We start from the raw sequence: 27,537 nt of genomic DNA, 5'->3' as shown, positions 1-27,537 counted from the left end.
AGTTTAGAAAGTGGATTAGAGTGGGCAAACCAGAGGTGAGAGCAGTTTGGAGGTACTTGTTCATACTGAATGGATGGTTTTCTACATTTTACAAATGTATCTGAGTCTCCTTGTGTACATATTAATAAAATACCTAATTTAATGGTTCCTGCTACTTTTTCTCCCTGACATCATGTAAATTAGAATATAAGAGATTTGAGTAGTCTACTTAGAAACTGTGTGAAATTTCCCCATGGCTTTCTCAGTTCTCCAGCAGCCACTGTGCTGCTTATTGCTCTTACAGGTTGGCCTGGCCGTGGTCAATGGACAGCTCATGGCAGTAGGGGGTTTTGATGGCACTACATACTTGAAGACCATTGAAGTTTTTGACCCAGATGCCAATACGTGGAGGTAACCTTTAGACTTTTCCAGGTCTTTTCATTCCTAACTTGAAGTCATGGGTTTGAGAAAAATCATGACCACCAAAAGTGGGATGGCCAATATACTGACATCCTCGTGTGATCTTCTGAAGGGAGCTGAAGTAACCCAGAGATGATGATGCATTTTAACTTGGTTGTTCTAAAGTATCTGATAAAAATATTCCTACGTTCTTCTAATAACCACCTCATTTTTATATTAAGTTGAGGTGAGAAAAACAACGAAGAATGTCCTTTCTATTCCCATCACATCCTTCTGGGGAAACCAGCGCACCAAGAAAACAAAAGTGTGCATAAATAAGCTAGGGCCATTATTAGACTCAGAGCCAGGGCCTGAGTTCCCAGTCTAGGTATACAAGTTCTTGTTTCTTTGAGAAGCCTTCTTTCTTTGTAAGGAATAAAATGTAGTTACTTTCAAAACACTATTTTGAAACTTATTTCTCCTTTAGCTTTTAAAAGTGTATTAAGATAAATTCTTCTGGTTTGAAATCTGCCATATTTTAAAGTTCATTTTTAGATAGGAAGCTACATCTTATTTTTGAGAGATTAACTATATTAAACTTCATTTTATAGATTTAATTTTATGTTGTTTTTAAATCCTCGGGGACAGGGTTGGGCACAGTGGTAGAGTTCATGCCTCACTGGATGAGAGCCTGGGCTCAACCTCTAGCACTCTGCACATCCCACGATCCAGGGATCAGATGCTAGGCAAGCACTCCCTACAATTGCTCCCACGGAGATTGAAATAACTGTCTCGGGATTCTGTGTCTAGCTGAGTAGTCACAGTACTAAAGTCAGTTAACATAGAGCTTTTTGCTCCAATACTACATTTTTCATGACGATGTTTATCCGATTTCCTGAGTGTTCTGGTCCCTGAGGAAACAAAAGTGAAGACAGATTCCTTGCAGTCCCAGTGTTGGCACTGTAGAGTCATACTAGATGGCAGTGCTGTGTGATTAGAAGACAGGGAGGCGTGCCTGTCTGAAGAGTGGCAGGGAAGCCTTGATAATCGCTAAATGGGTAAAGAACAGAGAAGAGCAGCTTTGCACAAAGAAAAGCTCCCACTCATGGAAAGTTTACTTCTTCATACAGTTCTCTTTCCTTCCTTCTTTTTTTTTTTTAAGGAGGAATTTAGAGTAAGCATAATTAAAGAAATAGCTATAACTACTTCTGTTTCATAATCACTATAATTTATATATGGACTTTTGTTAGTAACTGTCATTAAAATTAGTAATGTGTGGTGAATAATGTTCATGAAGGTCCTAAAAATCATCTATAGATTACATAATATAATCTGTAATATATATGTACATCTATAATCTAAAAACTTTTTGTTGGTTTGGGTTTGTTTATTTATTTTGTTTCATTTTTGATATAGGGTTTCTCTGTGTAGCCCTGTCTGTCCTGGAATTCAATCTGTAGACCAAGCTGGTGTCAAACTCAGAAATCCACCTGCCTCTGCCTCCTGAGTGCTGGGTTAAATGTCTGTGATCTATGCCTAGCCCAAACTTAATAACTTTGATTTTGGTTTTGGCATTTTGAAGCAGGGTTTCACTATAGGCCAAGCTAACCTTGAACTTACCCTGCAGCCCAGGCTGCCCCGGAAGTCACAGCAATCCTACTCTGTCTCCTGAGTGCTGGGATTACAAGCATGGGTCACTATGCTTGATGGTGGTGGTGGTTGTTTTGTTTGTTGTCTGGTTTTTGATTGTTTGTTTTGCTTTTTAAGAAAATAGCTCTCTATTTGGCTATCTCTCTATCTCTCCCAGGTTGGCCTAGTACTATGTAGGTAAAGGCTAGTTTTAAGCTAAGATAATCATCTTGCCTCATCCTTTCATGTTTGGTGATTACAGGTATGTATTACCATACCTGGTACATATCCCAAATCAATTTTATTTCATTGCTGAATGAGGAGCTAGTATTTTTTTCCCTGAAAGTCTTTTACTTTGAAGATGATCTTGTTCACGTATCACAAACTAAATGGTACTATATAGATAATACTATATAAATGGTATTATATAAACAAGGGAATAAAAACGAATAGCTGATGGGCTGGGAAGAAAGCAGGTGGTAAAGTGCTTGCTTCTGCATGCACGAAGACTTGATTTTAATCCACAGAACCCACATAAAAAGGCAGACATGGTGACCTGCGTCTGTAATAGCAAAGCTGAGAAGGCAGAGACAAAGCAGATCCCTGGGCTCCCTGACCAGTCAGCCAAGCCTACTCTGTCTCAAAAAACAAACAAAAGGGGTGTCTTCTGAAGAATGACATCAAGGTGACCTCTGGTCTCCAGTCTTATGTGCATCTGTACACAGTATATAGATAGACAAAAAGAAAGGAAAGGAGAGAGGGAAGAAAAGAGGGAGGGAGGAAGGAAGAGGGAAGAGGAAGAGAAGGAGAAATTAAGCTACTTGGCTTGGTGCTCATACCTATAATCCCAGCCCTTTAGAAGCTGAGGCATGATTTTGAAGCAACCAGGGCTGGAGTGAGAACAGTTCAAAAATCAAATAGAAAAATCAAGTAAAAATACCTAAGTACAGTGGTATATACCTACAATACCAGCACTTCCACGGCTATGGGCCTAGGAAGATCATAGCAAGAGAAATAAGCCATTAATTAATAATTTCAGCGGGAGTAGGTGGTGGGGACATCCTTGTGGAGATGGAGGTGGAGAGGAGATGTGGAACAGTTGGAGGGTGGACGGGGGTTAGGGGAAATAAAATCTGGAGTCTAAGTAAATAAATAAATAAAAGATTAAATTTAAAAAATTAATTGAGAAAGTTTTAGGCAAGGAGAAAATATGTCTGGGAAAATAGATAACCAGGCATAAAATTAGACACAAAAATGTAGAACATAATGTTTTGTGTTTTAGAAGCTGGGCTAGGTGCAAAGCTCTAGTGTAAAAGGGCGGGCCAGCCTCGCTGACCTGGCTTCTCAGTCGCAGTTTGACTTCCTTCTGCTACTTGCCTGTGTTCCGTTTGCTTCTGACTGTGGGAGAGTTACGTGAAGCTCAAAATGCTGTGACTGGTGTCTTCATTTATAAGGAGCAGTGCTTTTTCCAGTTTGAAAATATGCCTTTCCGGGCAGTGATGGCGCACACCTTTAATCCCAGCACTTGGGAGGCAGAAGCAGGCGGATTTCTGAGTTCTGAGGCCAGCCTGGTCTACAGAGTGAGTTACAGGACATCCAGGGCTATACAGAGAAACCCTGTCTCCAAAAAAAAAAAAAAAAGAAGAAGAAGAAGGAAGGAAGGAAGGAAAGAAAGAAAGGAAGGAAGGAAGGAAGGAAGGAAGGAAGGAAGGAAGGAAGGAAGAAAAAAGAAAATATGCCTTTGTTTTTCTCTTTGCAGGTTATACGGAGGGATGAATTACCGTCGGCTAGGAGGTGGTGTAGGAGTTATTAAAATGACACATTGTGAATCCCATATATGGTGAACACAGAAAAAAATCTTGCATACGCTCCTTTATATTTGAAAGAGCCTTGACTCTTAAGCTTTGTATAGCTCAAGAAAACAATAGAACAAATTTTATTCTTTGCCGGTGCCTCAACATTCAGAAATACCAGTCTAACGACAGAACTCACCTGCAAATTGCCACCTTTGCACAATGCCTTTCCGCTCTGTGCAGAAGAGTATTTATTTTTGGCTTTAATTTATCATGGAGTTTTGATGGGGGATTTTTGTTTTTGTTTTGTTGGTTTGGGTCCTTTGGGTTTTTGTTATTGTTGTGTTGTTTTTAATTTTTTTTTTTTACTTATCCTTCCTACCATGAAAAAAAAAAAAAAGGAAAAAGTTTCAAGCTGCAGAATTTTCTTTGCTTTGTAGATTTTGGGTTGATTTTTAAAATCTGTGTATGGGCAGAAGGGCTGTGGTATAACCTGATGTTACTCCTCTTAGACACTATCCAGCTGCAGAGATTGCCAGTGAGGAAGGTAAAATGATAGTATATGCGCTCGTTACCATTTTGCACTAAATAGCAGAGCACTCCAAATGTAAAGGGGGCTGGAGATGGTTCAGTAAGAGTGCGTGCTGCTTTTGCAGAGGACCTGAGTTCAGTTCCCAGCACTTATATCTGGCAGCTCACAACTGTGTATAACTCCATCTAGATCAGTGCTTCTCAACCTTCCTGATGCTGCTGCCCTTTAATACAGCTCCTCATGTTGTGGTGACCCAACCATAACATTAGTTTTGTTGCTACTTCATGACAGTAATTTTGCTACTGTTATGAATCATGATGTAAACATCTGATTTGCAGGATATCTGATATGCAACCTATATGAAAGGGTCCTATGACCACCACCACCTCAAAGAGGTCATGACCCACAGGTTGAAAACTGCTGAGCTAGCTTATCCAAGGCTTTCTTTTGTCCTCTGTAGATACCTGAATTCCTGTGCATTCATGTACATACAAACACACATATACCCATCAAATATAAGTAATTAAAAATGAATTTTTTTAAAATGTAAAAGAAAAACTGAATAAGAAGACATCTCACTAGGCAAGACCATTAGGAAGGAATATTAAACCTATAAAAGCATTGGTTTTTGGATGCTATGGTTTGCATTCACTGGTGGGCGTTTACATCTGTCTAGCTGAGCTTTCTTCCTACCCCATTTCCCTTCCCCCTGTAATACTTTCATAGTTTCTGCCACATGTACCCAGGTCTCTGCTCAGTACCTCTTATAAAAATAGTGTGAGGCTCATGGGTTGTCACGTTGAGAATCCCAGTGAAGGCAAGTGTGGCTGTGTAAGAGTTGTGCTGTCACCACCTGCAGCTTTCTTTCCTGTCTCCTCTTTGCCACCAAGGAGCCGTGACCTTTCTCCAGCAGTGGATTCTGTTTTTCACTTTACACTGGATGTTCCGGCCTGGTAACTCTGAGGTGGCCCTTACTTAGTAACACCAGAGGAGCAAAGCATGTGAACAGAGCTGGATCCTTAAGCTGGTTACCACCCTTTCATCTCAGAAGACCACTGTTACTCTAGCTCTTAAGTTGCACTTTCTGATGAAAGGTTAAAAATTTTAAGGAAATCAATGAAAATTTTAGTGCCTAAGATTCTCCCCCATTTTAGTCACAGACCTGATTTTTTTTTCTTTCAGTGTATTTTGCAGGAAAACCTTTGAATGAGACTTTACCACAACCAAAAGGAGTAACCTTTACCTTCCCTCTCCCTTGGCACCTTTTGTGTTTACATTTAAACATCATTTGCACCTTTTTCAAGGAAAAAAATAAGTATTTGGTAAACAATTGTTTACATGTATCATTTATGCTTTTTTCTAGCATGTATAACTTTTTAAAATAAAGGTAGTATTTACCATAAAAATGTTTTAATTTTTAAAGTTTTTGTATTTTTACATCATGTGCGTGCGCGTGCGTGTGTGCGTGTATGTGTGTGTTTGTGTGCATGCATGTGTGTGTGTAGGGGTGGTGTGGATCATGCCACAGCACCAGAGGACAACTTGCAGGAGTGGGTCCTCTCCTTCCCTCACGTGGGTTCCCGGAATGGCACTCTGTCCGTCAGGCTTGGCAGCGAGGGCCTTTACCTCTCAGCAGCTCTCCAGTCCTAGTTAGTGCTGTTTGCTGCCTCCAACTTTACTGATCATGTGGACTTTTTGGTTTTGTATCTTATAATTCTTGTATATAAAGTTAAAGTGCTTTATCCTGACAGTGAGACAACTAAGACTTCTCACTATGCATCTTAGATAACCCAATCTATAAACATATTTTCCCATGTGTAAGAGTTACTTACAGTTTTGGATTAAAAGGACTAATTTTCTAATCCAAACCCATTTAATACAATCACCTATGTATAAATACCAAGGAAGTCTGCCTACATATTTAATAATAGAACTAGTATTGCATATCATTTTACCAAAGTCCCACTCCTTTTGTATGCCAGACTACCACTAGAGTTATCTGAAACACAGCCTACAATAAATACAGTAAGGCTGATACCTTTTGAGTCAAGAACCTCTCTCAAAGGCCCACCTCAAAACAAAAGGAAAGGGTGTTTCTGTAAGTCCAAATTCATAGGAAAAGAGGACACATCCCAGAAGGCTTGAGATGAGGCCCTCCACATGCTGCTGTGAGTTCATGGGAGCTTTGATCATGTTGATTTAGGTGGTTCTTCAACCTTCCTAACGCTGCAACCCTTTAACACAGTTCCTCATGTTGTGACCCCCACCCATAACATTATTTTCGTTGCTACTTCATAACAGTAATATTGCCACTGTTACGAACAAGCCCCCAAAGGGTCAAGACCCACAGGTTGAGAACCACTGATTTAGCGTATCTTGTTTGCTTAGATCCTCTATCCCCTCTGGTTCTTAACTCTTCTCCCCCCTAGTCCCTTACTAACCTAACTTCTGTAGTTCTACAGATGATAGCATAGTTAAAATTGGCTTAATAGCTAATATTCACATATAAGTAAATACATACCATATTTGTCTATTTTCTAGTTCAGTCTGTTTGCTTACAAATTTCATTATGTCATTTTTTTAATGGCTTACTAATACTCTATTGTGTAAATGTACCGCATTTTTTTTTTTATCCATTTTTCTGTCGAGAGACATCTAGGTTATTTCCAACTTCTGGCTATTACGAATAGATCAGCAATGAACATGGTTGATCAAATGTCCTTGTGTTAGGATGAAGTGTCCTTTGGGTCTATGCCCAAGAGTGGTATGGCTGGATCTTGGGGTAGACCCATTCCAGCCTTCCTGGGGACCTGCCACACTATTTTCATAGTGAGTGTGCAAGTTTGCACTCCCGCCAGCAATGGAGGATTGTTCCCCTTGCTCCACATCCTTGTCAGCATGATTCATCTACTTGCAGCTGTCTAGTTTAACCACTGCCATTTGTTCAAGATGCTGTCTCCTCAGTCTGTATTTCTCACTTGTCATGATTGAGCTTTCTGGTGGATAGCCCTAGCCTCTTGTTGTCATGGTAACTCCACTCCTGGGAGGGGCTGCGAAGGAGGAGTGAATCTTGTAAACCTTCTGTCCAATCAAATTTGTTAAATAAAGGCTACAGCCAGTGATTGGGCAGTAGAAGAGGAGTGGGAGGAGCCAGAGGCAGGAAAAGGAGAAGAGGAAGAGAGCCGAGAGGAGGAGAGAGAGAAGTGGCCGGGTTGGCAGTTGGTCGAAGCTAGAGGGCAGTTGGTGGAGAGAGAGAAGACAAAGAAGACCTAGGAAACCGCAAGTTGATAAGAGCTCTCATAGCCGGGGAATAGTGTAGTTTAATGGTAAATCTGCTCAATCTAGGCATGCAGCATTCATTTGATACTTATTGACTTGTGTCGTTATTCTATGGACTCCCTATGGGCAAGAGATTTACCGCAACAGAGCTTAGCCATTCTGACAGGTGTAAGATGAAGTGTTTTTCAGTCATTTGAGCTTCTTCTTTTGAGAATTCTCTATATAAATATTTCCCCACTTTTAAATTGGGTTGCTTTCTTGATATCTAATCTTTTGAGTTCCTTAAATATTTTGGATGTTACCCCTCCATTAGATGTGTAGTTGGTTTAAAAAAAAATAAAAACAAAAAACTTTTCCATTCTGTAGCCTGCTACTTTGTCCAGATGACAGTGTCCTTTGCCATGCAGCTTTTCAGTTTCATGAAATTTGAAACCATTTGTTTATCTTAATGCCTGAGCTAATGGAAAAGGCGTTCTGTTCAGAAAGTTGTCTCTGTATCAATTTGTTCAAGGCTATTCCCCACTTTCTCTTCTATCAGGTTCAGTATATCTGGTTTTATGGTGAGGCTTTAGAGTTGAATTTGTGCAGGATGATAAGGATGGATCTGTCTGGATTCTTCTACATGCAGCAGTCCAGTTTGACCAGCACCATTTGTTGAAGATGCTACTTTCAGTGTGTATTTCTGACTTCTTTATAAAAAATCAGATGCCTATAGGTGTGTGAATTTATATCTGGGTCTTCAATTCAATTCCATTGCCTGGTTTTTGTGCCAATACCATGCTGTTCTTATTACAGTTGCTCTGTAGTACAACTTCAAATAGGAGATGGTGATACCTGTAGTTCTCTTATTATTCAGGATTGTTTTAGCTATCTTGGACTTACTTCCACATGAAGCTGCAAATTGCCCTTCCAAGATCTATAAAGAATTGTGTTAAAATTTTGATGGGATTGCATTGAGTCTGTAGATTGCTTTTGGCAGGATGGCCTTTTTTTTTTCTGTTAATTCTACCCATCTATGAGCATGGGAGATCTTCCTTCCCATCTTAGAATATTTTCTTCAGTTTCTTTCTTCAATGTCTTAAAGTTTTTATCATACAAATCTTTTACTTCTTAGAGTTTGCAGCAAGATATTTTATATTGTTTGAGGTTATTGTGAAAGGTGTTCCCTCCTTGATTTATTTCTCAGTCCATTTGTCATTTGGATGTAAGAAGGCTACTGATTTTTGTGAGTTAATTTTATATCCATCTACTTGCTGAAAGTATTTATCGGCTATAGGAGTTTCCCCAGTGGAATTTTAGGATGACTTATATGTACTACCATATCATCTGCTAAGAATGATACTTTTACTTTTTCCTTTCCAATTTGTATCGCCTCTAGTCCCAGCACTCAGAAGTCAGAGGCCAGCCTGGTCTACAAAGCAAGTTCCAGGACAGCCAGAGCTATACAGAGAAACTGCCTAGAAAACATACATATATTTGTATCCCCTTGATCTCCTTTAGGTATCTTAAAATAATCTACTTAAGACTTCAAGTACTATATTGGATAGGTATGGATAGCATAGACAACCTTGTTTTGTTTCTGATTTTAGTGGAGTTGTTTTGAGTTTTTCTTGATTTAGGTTGATGTCAACTATGGGTTTGCTGTAAACTGCTTTTATTATGTTGATATATGTCCCTAGTATACCTAATCTCTCTAGAACCAAGCATTCAAATCTATGAGCCTATGTGGGCTATTCCTATTGAAACCGCCACAGTCTGTAATTCTTTTTCTTTATTGGGTTTTTAAGTGCTTTGAATATCAGGGTAACTGTGGTCTCATAAAATGAACTGGACAATGTTCCTTGTTTCTATTTTGTGGAATAATTTGAGGAGTATTAGCATTAACTTCTCTTTGGAAGTCTAGAATTGTGCTAAAACCATCTGGTCCTGAGTATTTTTTTGATTGGAAGACTTTTAATGACTGGTTCTATTTTTATTGTTGTTATAGGTCTGGGTTTTGTTGTTGTTGATGGTTTTTTTTTGTTTTTTAAAGAATTGTTTATTTTATGTATATACACTATAGCTGTCTTCAGACACACCAGAAAAGGGCATCAGATGCCATTACAGATGGTTGTGAGCCACCATGTGGTTGCTGGGAATTGAACTCTCAGGATGTCTGGTAAGCTCTTAACACTGAGCCATCTCTCTAGCCCTGTTATAGGCCTGTTTAAATTGTTTGTCTGAACTTAATTTAACTCTGGTAAGTGGTATATATCAAGAAAATTATATTTCTTTTAGACTTCACAATTTGGTGAGGAAAGGTTTTTAAAGGGAAAGGTTTTTAAAGTATGTCCTTATAACTCTGGATTTCCTCAGTGCCCTTTTTCATTTCTAATTTTGTTAATTTGGATTTCTCTCTCTCTCTCTCTCTTTGCCTTTTAGTTAATCTGGACAGGGATCTGTCCATCTTACTGATTTTCTCACAACCAACTCTTTATTTCATTGATTATTTATGTTGTTTTGTTTCTCTTTTGTTTATTTCAGCCCTGAGTTTTGATTATTCTTGCTGTCTACTCCTTTTGGGTGGAACAATACTTCTGACTGTTCTAGAGTTTTCAGGTGTGTTGTTAAGTTGATAGTATGAGATCTACTCCCCCTCAAAAAAAAAAAAAACTTTTTAATATATGCACTCAGTACTATAACGTTGTCTCTTAGAACCGACTTCATTGGGTCCCGTAAGTTTGGGTATGTTGTGTACTCATTACCTGGGGCTCATTGGGTCCCGTTAAGTTTGGGTATGTTGTGTACTCATTACCTGGGGCCCCCAATGGCCACACCCATCAGGAGCCCAGATTTTCCTACCATGCCCCACACAGCCACCACTTTCTTAAGAACCAGAGAGGGCAACAGAAACTAATAATCAAAACATCCACCCAACAAAGACAAGGCCAGCATTATGAATAACAATATCATGAATTACAATCTTCCCAAACCCAGATGCCATCATAAAAACACAATCGGTAACAGCCAGGACAACGTGTCTCCTCTAGAGCCCAGCAATCTACCACAGTGGGCCTGAGAATTACAACATAGCTGAAGCACAAGACAAAAGACCTCAAAATAGCCTTTTTGAATATGGTAGAGGTCTTTAAAAGGAGAATTAATAAATCCTTAAAAGAAATCTATGAAAAACACAAACAAATAGGAGAAGAAAATGAATAAAACAGTTCAAGTCATGAAAGTGGAAAAAGAATCAGAAAACCAAACTGAGGGAAATCTGGAGGTGAAAAACATGAAGGAACTCAGACAGGAGTCTCAGAGGCAAGCCTCACCAACAGAATAAATAACCTGAATCAGAAACACCAGATTTTACATAAGTTTATTTGACTAAATTGGGTCCTTCTCTATTAATAATTCAGCATCTTTTATAACATGACACAGCCAAAGTGATATGCTGGTTACACAAGCCCATGAACACGGCTCACCCACTACCACTACTGTCTTCTCTATCTACCCGGGCAACTCCAAAGGCAGGTTTTACCCTGAGAAAACAAGTGCTCCATCTCTTCCACTGTCCCACTTGGCATAGCAGTTCAGCAAACGATCAAAAGGGTTTATAATGCATCACTTAGTCCATACAGGAATTCATTCAATTTGAAAAATTGCCAGTTCCATCAAATATGCCAACACACCAATAAGGTATTTATGACACAGAATCTGTAAAAGAAGAAAATGTCAATTTAAAATTAAGACAGTATTATGATGACAAGCAATTTGATATTTGTGGGCTATAGCATGGTTTTTGCTGACTTGCTTCATTTATTTTTAATTATGTAGTTGTGTGTTTAGGTATATGCACATGAATGTAGGCGCCCAAAGAGACCAGAGACATCTGATCACTTGGAGCTAGAGTTACAGAGAGTTGTGAACTGCCAGATGTGGGTGCTGGAAACTCAAATCAGATCCCCTGCAAGAACATTACCGTTCTCAACCAGCTGAGCTTGTTTAAATTATAAAAGGCCAGAAGAAGCATTGGTCCTCTGGAACTGATGTTACAAGTGGCTGGGACCTGCCCAGTATGAGTACTAGGAACTAGACTCTCAGGTTCTCTGCAAAAGGAGTAAGTGCTATTAATCACTAAGCGCGCGCTCGCGTGCGCTCTCTCACTCTCTCTCTCTCTCTCTCTCTCTCTCTCTCTCTCTCTCTCTCTCTCTCTCTCTCTCTCTCTCTCTCTCCTCTCTCCAGTTCTTGTTTTTTTGAGACAAGATTTCGAGTAGCCCATGCTGGCTCTGAATCCCCTATGTTGCCAGGGATGACTTTGGACTGTTGATCCTCCTGCCTCTACCTCCCAAGTGTCTTTTGTTTTTAATGATTAGCGCTTCCCATCAAAATTATGCTCCAGCCTATTATTTCATTTTGACCTCCAGTTTGAAAATATGTTTTATACAGTACTCATGGAACCTAAGACATAAAAAGCTCAAATACTGACTCCTTTTCTTTTTATAAAAAATTATTTACTTTGTGTCTTTATGCATGTATGTGCATGCCACAGCACACATATGGAAGTCAGAGGATAACTTTCAGGAGTTAGTTCTCTTCTGTACTGTGTGGGATTCAGGGATCAAATTCAAGTCATCCTGCTTGGCAGCAAGTGCCCTTGCCCACTGAGCCAGCTTGCCAGCACCTTACATCCTTTTCTTCATGAGATATCTTGAATGTATCACGTAAATTTATTCTAGCCTTGATTTTCTTTTACAATAAAATATAGATAAAAAAATACAGTGTTGTTCTAAAAATTAGAATATCTACTAGGCACAGAAAGGCAAATATGGCATATGCTTGTTCATTTGTGAAAGCTAAAAACACAATCTTGCCGAATCAGTCGATGAGTAATGGTGCACATCTAATCTCACCACTTTAGAAGGGAGGCAAGAAAGCTGGGAATTCAACATCATCTTCAGATACATAATGAGTTCAAGGCTAGCCTGAGCTACATGAGACCCTTCCTCAAAACAAATCTCATAGAAGAAAATAAAGGTCACCAAAAGCTAAGAGATAGAAAGAGGTTACATAATGGGTAGTAAAATATAACCAGATAGGAGAAATTAATTGCGTTTATCGCACAATTGTGTGACTAGAGTCTATAATTTATTATCTGAATTTGATGGATTCAGGAGAATCTGAAGACTCTGATAAAAAAAAAAAAGATAGAAATGGAAATACTAATTACTGTAATTCAACCTTTCTTGAGTCATACCAAGCCCATAAGTATGTACAAACAGGACAGAAGAAGTATAGCTCATGGCCTAGAACTTGCCTAGGGTGTATAAGGCACTATGTTGAATTCCCACCACACACACAGAAAAGGAAAAATACACAGGAAAATTTAAAAATAGAATAAGTAGAATTAATCTCTTTTAAGAGTCTTAACAATGGCAAAATAATAAGCATTCAATATATATATATATATATATATATATATATATATATATATATATATATATTTAAATATACTGTAAGGGGACTAGAGAGATGGCTTAGTGGCTAAGAGCACTGGCTGCTCTTCCAGAGGACCCAGGTTCAATTCCAGACATAGTAAACACATGATGCATGGACATACATGCAGGCAAAACACCCATATACATAAATAAAAATTAAAATAATGTCTGAGGAGCCAACTATTAGTTTCTTTATAGAACATGAAAACCATGTCTGTGTCTTCCTTTCTGATGGCAACAGAGAGGTACTTATGGGCAAAAATGACATCTTATTCTGTTGCTGGCTATAATTTTATCCCCCACAAAAAAAAATGCTGTTATTTTAATAATCATTTCAAAATTTGGCAATTTTGAAAATTTCAGTTACTGGGGGAGTAATTCATATTACTCAGCTCTACAGTGCATAATATATAGTGAGTGGCCTTCCACTTTAAGACCAGCTCTAGATGGCTAAAGACATTGGTAGGTCATTTATAAAGCATAAGTCTTTCTCTTGTCTTGAACTACTATGCATTCAAGTATGTTTCTCCATGTAAAAATATAATTACCACACATTTGGAAAACATGACAAAAAAAATTTAATTAGATATGTTTAAACTAACCTTTATTTTCCCATCAGTGTGTGCCGAAGCTACAGATGTTGAGACACGAACCAATCTTGTGGCTGATAAGTGAATTTTGAAATGCCTATGGAAATGTGAATAAAGGCAGTTCATAAATAAGTCAACTTCCTCCTGTGTAATCTCCCCAGGTGTTTTGTGGACACTGTCCCATAAAGCTTTTGCATCCTCTGGATGTATTGCATAAGAAATATCTAAGCTCTGTGGACTACAGGGCACAGACCAAAAAAATTCAGTAGTATTTATGTAACGGTCCATTTTGCATGCAGTCCACATAGCAGCCATCCAGGAAAGATGAAATGCACTGATTGCTAAAGGACTGAAGCAACAGTCAAAGGTTTTCTGAAACCAGCCTCCAATTAAGGATGTATTGGACTCCGCTCCATTTGCAAGGAATAAGGGCAGACAGGTGAAGTCTTCTGAGACAGTTTCCTGAAGACTCTCTCCAAATACACAACAGAACCAACCAGTCCACAACACTTTATCTTCTCTGTGTTCATATGATGACTGAGATTTTGAGAGAATCTACAAGGAAAAATAAAAACATGTTCAATTCATTACATTTGAAAGACCATTTACTTCTAAATTTTATCTTCTCAAAATTAATGAGTATATTAAACGGCCAAGCATTGTGGCACATGCTCAAAATCCCAGGCTAACTCAGGAAGATAAAGGAGTTCAAGGTGAGCCTTGGCTACATAGCAAGTTTGAAGCTAGCCTAATCTATGAGATACCACCTCAATGGATGGATGGATGGATGAATGGATGATAGATAGATAGATAGATAGATAGACAGACAGACAGACAGACAGACAGACAGATAAATGTGCTGCAATGGTATAACAACCATTTTCTTGATAGATTTGAGGCTTGCTATACAAGAAGGAATTCATGCCTAGAACTATAAACCTAGTTCTAGTGGACAAGGTACTGCTGTTTTACTGCTATGTGGACGTAATATCCCTTTCAAATTGCTTTCTAAAAATATTTTGTGCTCATGGATGAATACTGCTGTCAGCGTTGGGCAGGGAAGTTTCTTTTTGCTGCAGGCCACAGTTACCACAGAAACCTACAACTGGCCAGTGCTCAGAGTTACGTGGTGGCTAAACAGATCTCTATTACTCCCTCTCAGGCTTAGGGAATAGCACCCAGGAAGAGTAGACAGAAAGAAGAGAGCCGAGGAAGAGATGAAGTGTCAGGGATGCTGTCTTCTGGCATGACCTAGCAATTGTACTCTTCAACTCTCCCCAGTTAATTCCTGCAGAAGATTGGATTCATCAACATTCTCACTTGAAAGAGAGCGAAACTCACAAAGCCCTATCCATCCCTGAGAATATACAGGCAGTTAGTGACTACTGAAGGAGACATTTTCTTTAAGTTGCCTATATGCCTGTAAATAACCCCTCACCCATGCTCCTAATTAAACAGCCCTAATTAAACTCACTGGGTCACCAGAAATACAGCCAGGAAAGCATAAGGAAAACTAGTTGGGATGGGGAGGAGATCAGCAAGAGTGGGAAGGGCATGGGGGATAATGATCAAAATATATCATATACATGTATGAAATTCACTATTATGAGTAATTTATATATGTTAATAAAACACATTTTTAAAAAAGAACACAAAAGCCCAATATAAAGTGCTGGCTTACATGTGTAAGCCACCAGTCATGACCAGCTTCTTTTTGTTTTTTTGTTTCTTTGTTTGTTTTTAAATACTGTCCTTTTCTTGTACTTCATCCTCTCCTAATATCTGTAATTAAATATATATTAAAACTCATTCTTAATAAACTCTAACTTCACTTCATTAAAAATAATGGCTCACCCAGTATACAGTATCATGGGGAAGAAGAAAAAATTCTCAACTTTGGAAAGGATGACAGATCTCCAAGATCTTGCCTGCATTTTGCCACTGAAGAGGAACATTTCCCACAGCAACTCTTTCCATCACTTTAAGATGTTCTTCCATGTGTTATACACAGTTCCCATCCACTGCCTGTCTTTCTTCATTATGAGCATGTAAGACTGCTAAGATCTAATCTCTCTTCTATAGGAAAGCCCTTCTGACACCTGCTGATCCATAATACACACACTGTCAACTTTGGCATCTCCACTGTCTACAAACCATTCCTTCTAGGACATACACTTACAGCTTCTCTTCTCTGAGAACATCCAAAAGTGAACATACTCACTTCAGAGAAAGTTTAATGACAAGGCCTAAGAATCTAACTCAGTGGCAAAGTACAGAGTGTATATACAAGGCTCTAGGTTTAAAAAAAAACACCAGGAGCTGAAAAGATGGCTCAGCAGTGAAGAGCACTTGTTGCTCTTACAGAGGACATGGGTTCAAGTCCCAGCACCCATCTGATGGTTCAGAACCATCCATAATTCCAGTTCCAGACGATCTGATGCCCTCCTCTGACCTCCAAGGACACCAAGCACACACATAGTAAGACATAGGCAAAACACACACAAAATAAAATAAACAAATCTAATTTTAAAAAAAGATGAAAAAGCCTAATACATTCATCTTTGCTATTATATGTAAAATGTAAATCTCCCCTCAACCTATATCAAGGCAGTAAACTTACTTCTACTAAAATTTAAAGGTCTTTCAATTTATCCCATTGTGCTCATCCATTCAAGATGGCTTAAAATCTTAAATTATACTCCCACAACCAACCCCTCAAATTTCTCATTGTGAATTACAAAGTAAACACACCTTCAAAACACTCAATAGTTTTTGTTAAAGTACTGACCAGGATAACATTTAAATCATTGCCCTATTATTTCTTAATAAAGGATCGTTTAAACAGTTTCTTATATCATATCTTTTTATTCAAGAGATTATGAGGGATGGAAATATCTCCAAGACCAAATATACTCTATGTATCACACTGTCATGACCCAAGAGCTTATCAAGAAATGGTATTTTGAAACCCATTCCTTTCTAAAGTGGCTGCTGAAATCTTATGTTCCCACCAACAATGCACAAAGATTCCAATTTCTCCAGACCTTCAGTCACATTTATTGTACTATTTTGTTTTGTTTTTAAAGACAAGGTCTCTCTGCATAGCCATGCTTGTCCTAGAAGTCAATAAATACACCATGCTGGCCTCTAACTCACAGAGATTCATCAGCTTGACTCTGCCACTCAAGTGCCGGGACTAAAGGCATGCACCACCATGCCCAGCTGTGTTATTACATTTTTAACTTATGGTCATGCTAGTGAAAGGCTTCGATTTGCACTAATGGGAAAAATAATTTTTTTCATGTACTCACTAGCAGTTTATGAAAATGGCTTTGTGCCCCTTATAAGCTAAATTGAGAAAAACAAATGGAAATTTGAAAACCCTTAGAATAATGCTCTGGTTAAACTGTTGTTTTTCTTCTAACTCCTGAGCTGCACACTGCCTTTAGTAAACATCCTCTTTGTCTCAATCATCTTCAATACACTTTAACTTTTTAAAAAAATTCTTCTCTTGGCAGTCTTTCAGGTATTTGGGGTCAGAATCATTTGGAACTCGTCTAATAATCTGAAAAATCCTTGAGCTATATGGCATTACCATCTGGAGGTAACAGTGAAGCAGCCATGTCCACCAGATTGGACATCCCTGTAGAGCCCGATCCTGCTCAAAGTGTTTTTCTTAACAAGCCAAATAGTGCCGGGTGTGGTGGTGTACTGTAATCCTAGCTCTTAGAGGTGAAGGCAGAGGGATGGAGACCAGCTCAGCCTGTCTTAAAACCTCCGTGAATCCAAACTCACTCAATCCAAGGCTCCAGGGGACCCTATCTCAAAAACCAAAACCAAACAAAAAACAAGTAGGAGAAGCCAGATTTTAAGTATTTTTAATTTTGCAGGATATGTGGTTTCTGTGACAACCAACTACTTAACTCCTCTGTTACAGCCCAAAGGTGGCCATAGATAATACTGAAGCAAATGATAACCCGTGTTCCAAGAAAATTTTTATTTATAAAAACAAGGAAAAAGTTGAAGCAAGATTGCCTCCAAGTCTGAGTGTCAGGTCAGCCAGGGCTCTACAAGACTGTCTTTGGGAGAGGGAGGAAAGAAAGACAGTGCCAGCCTACACATTAATTTGCTGACCTTCAACTTACACAAATGAGTCCAGTCTTTTTCTACAGCTTGAAAAATCTAATTTCCTTTTTCAAAGATTAAGATTAGCTAATCTGAACTGGACACAGTCACACACGCTTTTAATCCCAGCAATTGGAAGGCAGAGAAGTCAGACCTCTGTAAGTTCTAGGCCATCCAGGGCTACACAGTAAGACCTTATATCAAGAGAAAAACAAACAAACAAACAAACAAAGGGAAAACAGTTTAAGATTAAGATCAGTTAATATGGCAGGGTATGGTAGATATACACACGTATATCTACACTCAAGAAGCAGAGGTAGGAGGACTTCAAGGCCCTTTTAGTCAATAGATCAGCTAGTCAGAGCTACACAGTGAGACCCTGTCTAAAAAAACAAAAGTTAATCTCTTAACCAATCGATAGGTAGACTTGCTAGCTTTATGCACTACTTACTGGAAGAAATACGAAAAACTGCACTCCTGAGAGTAACATGGCATCACGCAGCACATGGAATAATATAATGCACAAGATTTTACTAAAATTCTGCTTCTAGGAACTAAAACCTAAAAAATATCCACTGAATTATTATGTATTGGTTAGTTTTTAGTTACCTTAACACAGCTACAGTCATTCAGGAAGAGGGACCATCAACTGAGGAATTTCTAAACCTGACTGGCCTCACAGACAGGTCTGTGGGACATTTTCTTGATCACTGATTGATGTGGGAGAGCCCGGCTGACTGTAGGCACTGCCACGCTGGGCCTGTGGGCCTGGATGTAAGAAAGCAAACTGAACAAGCCGCAGGAAGAGTGCCTGTAAGCAGTGTTCCTTCTAGCCTCCCCTAGAGTGCCTGCCTTGGCTGCCCTCATGGACTATGGCATGGAATTATAAGCCAATTTATAAACTCTTTCCTCCCAAGTTGCTTTTGGTCATTGTTTTATCACAACAGGAAATAAGCTATAACATATAGCTATAACTACAAGGATGTAGAATATTTGATTATGAGTATTATCTACAACACTGACTAGCCAAAATGCTGGAATGCAAAGTATGGACAGTGAGATCCCAATTTAAAGACTACAGTGATTCAGATAAACAAATAGACGTATATAAAAATGTCCAATTCTAGGTCTAGAGAGATGGCTCAGTGGTTAAGAGAATTGACTGCTTTTCCAGAGATCCTGAGTTCAATTCCCAGCACCCACATGGTGGCTTACAACCATCTGTACTGGGATTCGATGCCCTCTTCTGAAATGAGCAACAGTATACTCACATACATAAAATAAATAAATCTGTTTTTAAAAAGCATTAAGTTCTGATTTTTAAAAAAATTATTATTGTGTGCATGTGAGTGCATGTGCCAAAATGGATGTAACATCAGAAAACGCATCTGTGAAATCAGTTCTTTCCTTCCACCTTTCGTTTCAGGCATCAAATTTAGATCACCAGGCTTGTACAAGTACCTTGACCTGCTAAGCCATCTTGACAGGACAAGTTTATTCATATAAAATACTTCTGTGTATTTTCTAAAATCAATATCATATTATATTCACAAAAAAATTTCCTACATTTGTAGGAAATAAAAATTAGGTTGACCATTCTGATTATTATAATATAAAATAAGAGTTGGGTGTTGGTGGTGCATGCTTTTAATCACAGTACTTGGGAGGCAGAAGCAAGCAGTCCTTTGTGAGTTTTAGACCAGACTTGTCTACAAAGTAAATTCCAGGATAGCCAGAACTATACAGAGAATGCCTATCTTGACAAAAAAAAACAAACAAATAAACAAATAGTAAAATAAAAAACAAAACAAAACAAAAACCTCCAAGCTTTGAGCCAGCAAGATGGCTCAGCAAATTAAAGCATTTGGTACCATGCCTAAGAACATGACTTTGATCCCCAGGATCGTACATTAGAAAGAACCAATTCCAGTAGGTTCTACAAATTCCACAAGGGCACTGTGGCACAGACACACAGATACACAGATACACACACACACACACACACACACATTTAAATAGACAAATATATAAATATAATCAAAAATGTTTTTAAGTTAAAAAAAAAAAAAAAAGAAGCAAATAAGAAAATACTATAATTTCCATTCCAACCAACAAAACAGATTTTTTCCCCTCTAGGAAGTAAAGGGATATATACCTGGACAAGAAATGCTTCAGGGTCCCTTTGTGTCCCTTTCACTCCAAGTAGAGTGGAGAAAACCACTTTGATGCTGAAGTCTTCTCCCACTTCCACAGCAAGTCCTTTTTGCTTTTCAGCAGCAATAAATGCACTTAGAAGTCTAGAATAGTCTTTGAGATTAGAATAGGAGAATTTATACAGGGGAGTTAAACTATATACAGTCCACTGTTTGTGGAGGAGAAATGCAACCTTCTGAGGATCCACATCTTCCTAAAACAAAAAATCAAGACAAAGGTTTTAAAAGTAAAAAGCATAGATAAAAATTTTATCATAGCAATTTACATGTTTACTATAATTCTACGACTTGGTACATGATCTTGTATTCCTAAGATTAATCTCAAATGAAGTTTACAGGTCATTCAAAGGTCCTCCGCCTTTGCCTTCCCTTCCCGAGTAGGAAGCTTTTCCTCTGGATGTTCACAAAAGAGCTCTGTGTTTTATTGAGATCTGTCCTTAGTTATTCTCTAAGAGGCCACTCTAACGAAAATGTATCACTCCAAGTCTGTCACTATCTCCTAACCTTTCATTTTTCTTCATAGCACTTACTATGATCTGAATATATATGTCTTACTTTTCTTGTCTCCCTTTCCAATCAGAGTAGAAGCTTGCTGGGGACAGAGTTTTGTCTATTTCATTTACTCTAACTGTTAGAACATATAACAATGGCATTTCACAAAATTTCAGTAAACATTTCATAGATGAAATTTATGTTTTACTCTCTATATATCTTGCAATAGTGGTGCTGGCACTTAATGACAGAGTAGTTGCCTAGCAAGGGCACAGTCCTGGGCTTGCACTACACACACAAAATTATTTCTGAAGGATCTAGCTCAATTAGCCTTAAATAATTTTAAAAAACATTTAACAAGTCCATTTTATGTAACAAGACTGTGATAGTTTGAATATGCTTGCCCCAGGAAGTGGCACTATTTGGAGGTGTGGCCTTGTTGGAGGAAGTGTGTCACTGTGGGCGGTGGCTTTAAGACTCTCCTCCTAACCCTATGGGAGCAAGTCTGCTAGCAACCTTCAGATGAAGATGTAGAACTCTCAGCTCCTCCTGCACCATGCCTGCCTGGATGCTGCCATGCTCCCACCTGATGATAATGAACTGCCACTCTGAATCTGTAAGCCAGCCCCAATTAAATGTTGTCCTTATAAGAGATGCCTTGGTTATGGTGTCTGTTCATAGCAGTAAAACCCTAACTAAGACAAAAGCCTAATTCGGTATAATAAATAAAAGGACTTGGAAATGTCTGTCTACACTCTGTTAGAGTCACAAGAGTCATCAACAACAGAACAGTGGGGACAGATGTAAAGCAGCACACACTACAGACTCAGTGTGGACCCAGCAACACCATTCCTATCCACAGGATTCTGAAACACACCAGAAAGATCCATGCTCAACTCATGTGCATATTAAATAAGGAAAAATGTGTTAAGCTGGGCCCACTTTTAATCCCAGCACTCGGAAGGTAGAAGCTGGTGGATTTCTGTGAGTTCAAGGCCAGGCTGGTCTACATAGTGAGTTCCAGGACAGCCAGGGCTATACTGAGAAACCCTGTCTCGAAAAAAAAAAAGAAAGAAAGAAAGAAGAAAATATGACAGGCATGCACAATAAAATTTTTTTAAGCTATAAAGAAGAGTGAAACCATGACATTTGCAAGAAAATGGGTAGACTCTTAGATGTTAGGTAAAGTAAGCCAGACTTGGAAAGACAAGTACCTTATGTTTTCTCTAATATTCAGAATTTAGATGTATGTATATGTGTGTGTGGTCATGAAAGCAGAAAAGGGATCATGAGCAAAAAGGAAGAGTCCATAAGGGTATGGATAATAAGATGAGAGCAGAAAGAAAATCCATTTGAGAGGAGGAATAGGATCAAGTTGGAGAAGAAAACAAGAAATTATAACATATATATGAACATGCCACAGGGAAATCAGCCATTTTTTTATTTTCACTTAAAAACTTAATTTAAAAGACAAATGTGAGCTAGGCATGGTGGTATGTGACTGTAATCCCAGCTCTCCTGAGGTAGGCAGAGTAACCACAGACAAGTGTAAGGCCAAATTGGCCCCGTCTACACAGTGAGTTCTAAGATAACAGGCTTGTATAACAATATTCTGTCTCAAAGAAACAAAAGTAAACAAACATTAAAAAAAAAAAAGCTTTATTTGCATTGGCTCCATAAGAGTATTAAAATGAATTAACTGAACTATTCTTCATTTATTCATTAACTAAGGGGCTAAAAAGAGTATACAAGTACTGACTGTCTAAAAGCCCCTGGCTTCCTCCTGAAGAATTCTAAAGTCCACATTTTCTGACATGGTCTCATAGCTCCAGCTATCATTTAGAACAAAAGTGTGTATGTATGATTTCAGAACAATGTTTGTCATAGCTACAGCAATCAGTGAAACGGTTATATACTTTTTCTTATTAGATATACAGGAAAATTATAAAAATAAAAAGCACTAAACTAGACATTTCTATCTTTATATAAAATGTCTCAGAGGGCTTAGAGAAATGGCAGAGGACCAGGGTCTGATTCTCAGCATCCACATGATGGTTCAAAATCATGTCACTCCAATTCTGGAGAAGCCATGCCCTCATCTGACCTCCTCAGGCACATATGAGGTACATATGCATACATGCAGGCAAAACACTATACACATGGAAATCGTATAGGTGCACACATGTCATCTCAGCTCTCAGGAGAAAGAATGAATAAGGAAATAAAGACTTCCAGGTTGGGAGTGTAGTTCAGTGGTAGATCTAAGCTTAACATATGCAAGGCATTAAACCCCCAGTAGCTTTCTGGCCAAGAATATTACTTTCAGTACCAGCATGAGTAATTCTTCATAAGAAACAAACTTGTCTCCTATCCTAAAAGGCTCTAGATACACACCACACATAAGAGAGGATATATTGAAGGTACCAAAGAACACAACAGAACCTTTGTAACCTGCTAGACAAAAATTCAAATTTTAAGCATTGAGAAACATCATACAAATATAAAAATAAGGAATATTCCAGTCAAACAGGGGAAAGCATGAGTCTGTATTCCTCAAAAATGTCAATGTCATAGAAGAAAAATATTAAGGAAATGATGTGGATTAAGGAAAAATAGAAGAAACAAAAGATATTGTGGTTAAATTATTTACTTAGCTATTCCTCATTTATCTATTAACTGATAGATTAAGATACTAAAAGTATTAGTGATATAAGTTGATATACTGTTATTCATATATTCTCTATCACTGACCAGCTCAAAGGGGTTACAGGGTATCTAATTACTAAAAAAAACTGTTTCTAGCTATGGTGTGGCTCAGCCCGAGCACACACCTTTGATCCAAGAGCTTTCTGGTTATTGTAAACAGGATTAAAATAGTCAACCAGAGCTCAAGAGGCAGAACAAACATCCAGTTGACAGGGAGTGAACACAGAAAGAACCACAGAGAGTAAGAGGAAGTCGGGAGACAGATGGAAGGAAATAAAAGGGAGGGACATTCAGTTTGAGGGGTTTTTGAGACAGCATAGAGAAGAACTTGCTTTGGGGACACTGGCTGTGGAGGAAGGTCAGCTGGCTGCTTCCTCTGCCTCTCTGAGATAGCAGGCTTTCACCCCAGCATCTGGCTCCCCAGTTTTCACTGATAAAATCAAATGATTGAGATTTTGTTAAAAACAACACAAAGGGACACAAATCATACCTGCAACTGTGAACACTGGGGAATTTTCCTTCGAGATGGACTGGGAAAAAATGAGCTCTGCCTCCTGACCAATTCCAGACGTTTCTGCAGAGGGGTGGCACCTACAAAGTAGTCCTTAAGAGTTGAGGTCCTTCGTCTAGAAGTCAATCCTCGAGAATCATAAGAATCCATGGTCTGCATTTAAAAAAAAAAAAAGTAACTAGAACTCTATTCACTAAAAAGTTAATTTATTCACATTGTTCTCTTACATGCACATTCTTGCTCTCTTCCCTTCCCACCCCCACCTTTTCTACATCCTCTTGTTTCTTGTCTTATCCACTGTTCTATTACTGTAAAGAGAAATATCAATTTTCAGTATGAACTCTAGAATAAGACAAATAATGTGATATGCACGTTACAAAGGAGACTTGGGAAGCCAATGAAGGCAGAGCACAGCAGGGGCTTCACAACAACTCTAAAGAGCTGTCTCTAGCTTACCAACTTCAAAAACTGAAGAAAGACATGAGATAACTTTACGTCAGCACATGGAAAAACAAAACATTTATGACAACTGGCATGGTGAGTGGATGGCTCTCTTCCAGAGTCCCTGAAGGTTGGAAGACTCTATCAAGGGAGCCAAGGCCAATCCTGAGGAAAGGCAGTTACATCACAGTTAGCCCCACTGTGGGGGATGTGGAGATAACCATGGTGGAGGAAGAAGTGGGAAGGAGAGCGAAGCACCACAAGCTCCTGCAACTCCTTTAAGAGTCCTGATCTACTGTGCACAGTGTATGATCTGACCACAGGTGAGATAACAAAGGATCCAAGGCCAGGGAAATCTCCACAAAGACTGGGGGTGGGGGTAGCCCCTCCCCTACAGACTCATGGACAGGGTAGTCAGATTTGGCTAAACAACACAGGTTGTACCCCAATTTGCCCTTGAATACATAAACATACACTAATTGGCTAAAAAGCGATACATAAGCTTATGCAATAAACACTAGAGTTAAGTCTGCACTCTGCTGCTGGTCTCCAGAGTATGAATCCTGAGGATCGTTGTGGGCTCCATCTCCACTTTCCTCCCACTTCCCGGTCGGTCCCTGTTCCCACACCCTCCTTTCCTGACGGAGGCTGCAAAGCAACAGCAGCAGAATGGCCAATCACTAGACAGGCCCCCAGATCACCAGTGAAAAAGAGAACCATGCTCCCAGGCTGGAGCACTGCTCACCCCTGCTGCTTTGCCATTTAACAATCCCAGTAGCCAGAAAGATAAGAGACTTCTAGTCTGAAAACTGGAAGGCATCTTTACAGACACAACCCCAGATCAGCAATAACCGGTAACCAGAACTTAACCTGCAAAGGAAATAAATGCTGCTGACTCCCAAACCTGCCTGAGTAAGGGATTTCCTTTCCTACCAACCCTTCTTCAGCCAGAACAGTGACAAAAACTGAGCCTGCTAAGTGGGATATAGAGTGCAACTAACTGTTGATGTATTCCTGTGATGATGACCTGGAAAGATCTCTCTCTCTCTCTCTCTCTCTCTCTCTCTCTCTCTCTCTCTCTCTCACACACACACACACACACACACACACACACACACACACACATATACCTCAGGGGGCATGGCCATTTCCTCCTCCTCCTCAGGAGTGGTGTGCCACAGGAGGATGATGACAACATTCTTCTCTATAGAGGGTAAATCACCTAGAAGAGCCAGTTGTCTATATTAGGGGAGCAGTGATTTCCTGCCATTAATACCTCCTCAGTGGACTTTGGCATCTTCTTAGTTTTATCAGGATTCTCAAAACTCCAGGACTGGTGAAATGGCTCAGCTGAAAAAGGAACTTGCAGCTAAGTTAAACAACCTGAGTTCAAGTCCTGGAATTTGTACAGTAGGAAAGAACTGACTGCTGCAACTTGTCCTCTCAGCACTGTACCACGCCACAGTACATGGACACACACAGATGGAAGTATTAAAAAAATAAAATAAAAAGCACCACAGACAGGGATGCAACATTTAAGTAAGCATTTTTCATTTTCCCACAGGCATAAAGTATTTCCATGATGTGAGCCTTGGCCACACTCCCGGTGAGCCTCCCACTAATGTGCAGTGGGTTTAGATTCTGTCCTGTCTTGTCCTTTCTCGTTGCTTTCAGGTGGTTTAGATTCAGAGTACCACCTCTTGTCCTGCCTGCTTCCAGGGCTCACGAACCAAGAACTGGAGTTGCCGCTGCCTGGAAAAGCTGCAGCTCCTTTGACTGTTACGCCTGTGGAGGTCCCAGGCCAACTTCTGGATGGCTTCTTTATCTTTAGAGACACTCTTGGCCTTCTCATCAGAGCAGTCTTGGTTTGATAGAACTCCTGGTCTTTTTATTATTTTTGACTCTTTACAAGTTCTTCTTGTCCATAGCAGCCACGCAAGCCCCACTTATCCAAACCCCTCTGTTTAAAATCTTCCATCAATTGAACTTTACTTCAGAAAGCTGCATCTTCCCGCTGCCACCACCTCCTTCCACCCTCCTCCCCACTTGTTTACTATTTAGATAGAAGTCTTCATCAGTTCTGTTTATACAGAATTTTTCCTTAAAGTATGCTAATTGGTACAATAATTGCTAAGTGTAATTACTTTCCAGGCATGTTTGTAAGCACTTAACAAAATATTAAGCCTTTAATGAATGTTCTCCTTTTGTTTGGGGGTGTTTTGTTTATATCAAGTGACAAGCTTTCTGTGTAGCCCAGGTTGGCCTAGAATTCTCTTGCCTCATCAGCCTCCCTAGTGCTGGGACATATCTGGTACTACTGTTCACTCCTCAAACGACCCCATTAAGTAAGCTACTATGTTGCCAGTTGACAGGAGGAGAGGTTCTAAGTATTTCTCAAGTCTGCACCTCCTTTGAATCTTATGCCTGTGGCAAACGATCCCTATCAGCCGCTTTCTAGTATCCACAGAACTACATCTCTCGTCCAATTCTCTTATACTCAGTTCCTAACACACAACTAAAACTCTGGTTTTTCTTGTGGTTAGTCCATGAAGAAACTCCCTGAGTTAATCACTGCAATATTGTCACAAGTCAACCCACTGCTCCCATACCAACGTTCACTTGAATGTTAACTTCCGTTTGTACCCATCTAAACGCACAAAAGCATCGCAAAGACAACCGCCACCCAACAGAAATAAAAATAGTACGTGGCCAGTCGAGGACCCACACAAAAGCTCTTACCAAAATTATGTCGTAATGACAATTCTGTCGTCCATTCCGGATTCACGAATCATTCTTCAAGTCTGGCTCCAAGACTACGTCGAGACGAAAGGTTTGTTTTGTTTTGTTTTGTTTTAAGAAAAGGAAAGAAAGCGGCCAAAATGACGGCTAAGAGACAACCGAAGCAATCCCAGGTGAGTTCAGAAGAGACATCAGGAGCCCTGGAGGGAACCTAGCTTCCCTCGGGCGCGAGCAACACCCACTTCACCCTGAGAGAGACAGCTCCGCTTCCCAAGCAGCCCGGCTCTGCGACCCTCGCTCTTCCGAAGCTGGCGTCGGCCCTCGAAAGACAGGGAGTCGCCAAAGACCCTTCTCCAGCGCTCTCCTGTGATCAAAACCTAGACTTGAAACCTCCGTTCGCCAAGGCGCCACTCCACACACGCCACGCCCTCCAGTTTAAAATCATTTCCCGACTTGCCCTGCGGCCGACGCGGAAAGCCTCTCCTGTAGCCCGCCGATTTCACGTAAATTAGCAACTGAAGTCGCCATTTTAACTGAGGGCAAGGCTTGGCGGCTTCAATCAATAACCTCAAATTCCCTGTCGCGCCGCGTTTCTCTTCCGTTTTCCAATCGGTGCGGCACTTTCTCCCAAA

General features: G+C 39.5%; 2 protein-coding genes across 2 annotated transcripts in view; one reads left to right on the top strand and one right to left on the bottom strand.

The window, feature by feature from the left end:
- The window catches only part of Klhl20 (kelch like family member 20), a 42,593-nt gene extending 38,386 nt beyond the window's left edge, over positions 1-4,207 (top strand). The window contains exons 11-12 of the mRNA XM_034513478.2: positions 284-390; positions 3,767-4,207. Coding sequence (XP_034369369.1) covers positions 284-390; positions 3,767-3,851 — 192 coding nt within the window. The 3' untranslated portion in view covers positions 3,852-4,207. The remainder of the gene's footprint in view (positions 1-283; positions 391-3,766) is intronic.
- A 6,745-nt stretch (positions 4,208-10,952) lies between these two features.
- On the bottom strand, positions 10,953-27,529 carry Cenpl (centromere protein L). Its single transcript, XM_034513167.2, has 5 exons — positions 26,906-27,529; positions 23,705-23,878; positions 19,959-20,210; positions 13,691-14,233; positions 10,953-11,307 (listed from the first exon to the last, which is right to left on the bottom strand). Exons 2-5 carry the CDS (start codon positions 23,873-23,875, stop codon positions 11,236-11,238), a joined length of 1,038 nt encoding a protein of 345 aa, XP_034369058.1. The 5' UTR covers positions 23,876-23,878; positions 26,906-27,529; the 3' UTR covers positions 10,953-11,235.
- Positions 27,530-27,537: the final 8 nt, after the last annotated feature.

The sequence above is a fragment of the Arvicanthis niloticus genome, chromosome 10, assembly GCF_011762505.2.
Source record: "Arvicanthis niloticus isolate mArvNil1 chromosome 10, mArvNil1.pat.X, whole genome shotgun sequence".
NCBI lineage: Eukaryota > Metazoa > Chordata > Mammalia > Rodentia > Muridae > Arvicanthis > Arvicanthis niloticus.
This window is presented reverse-complemented; position numbering and strand designations above follow the sequence as displayed.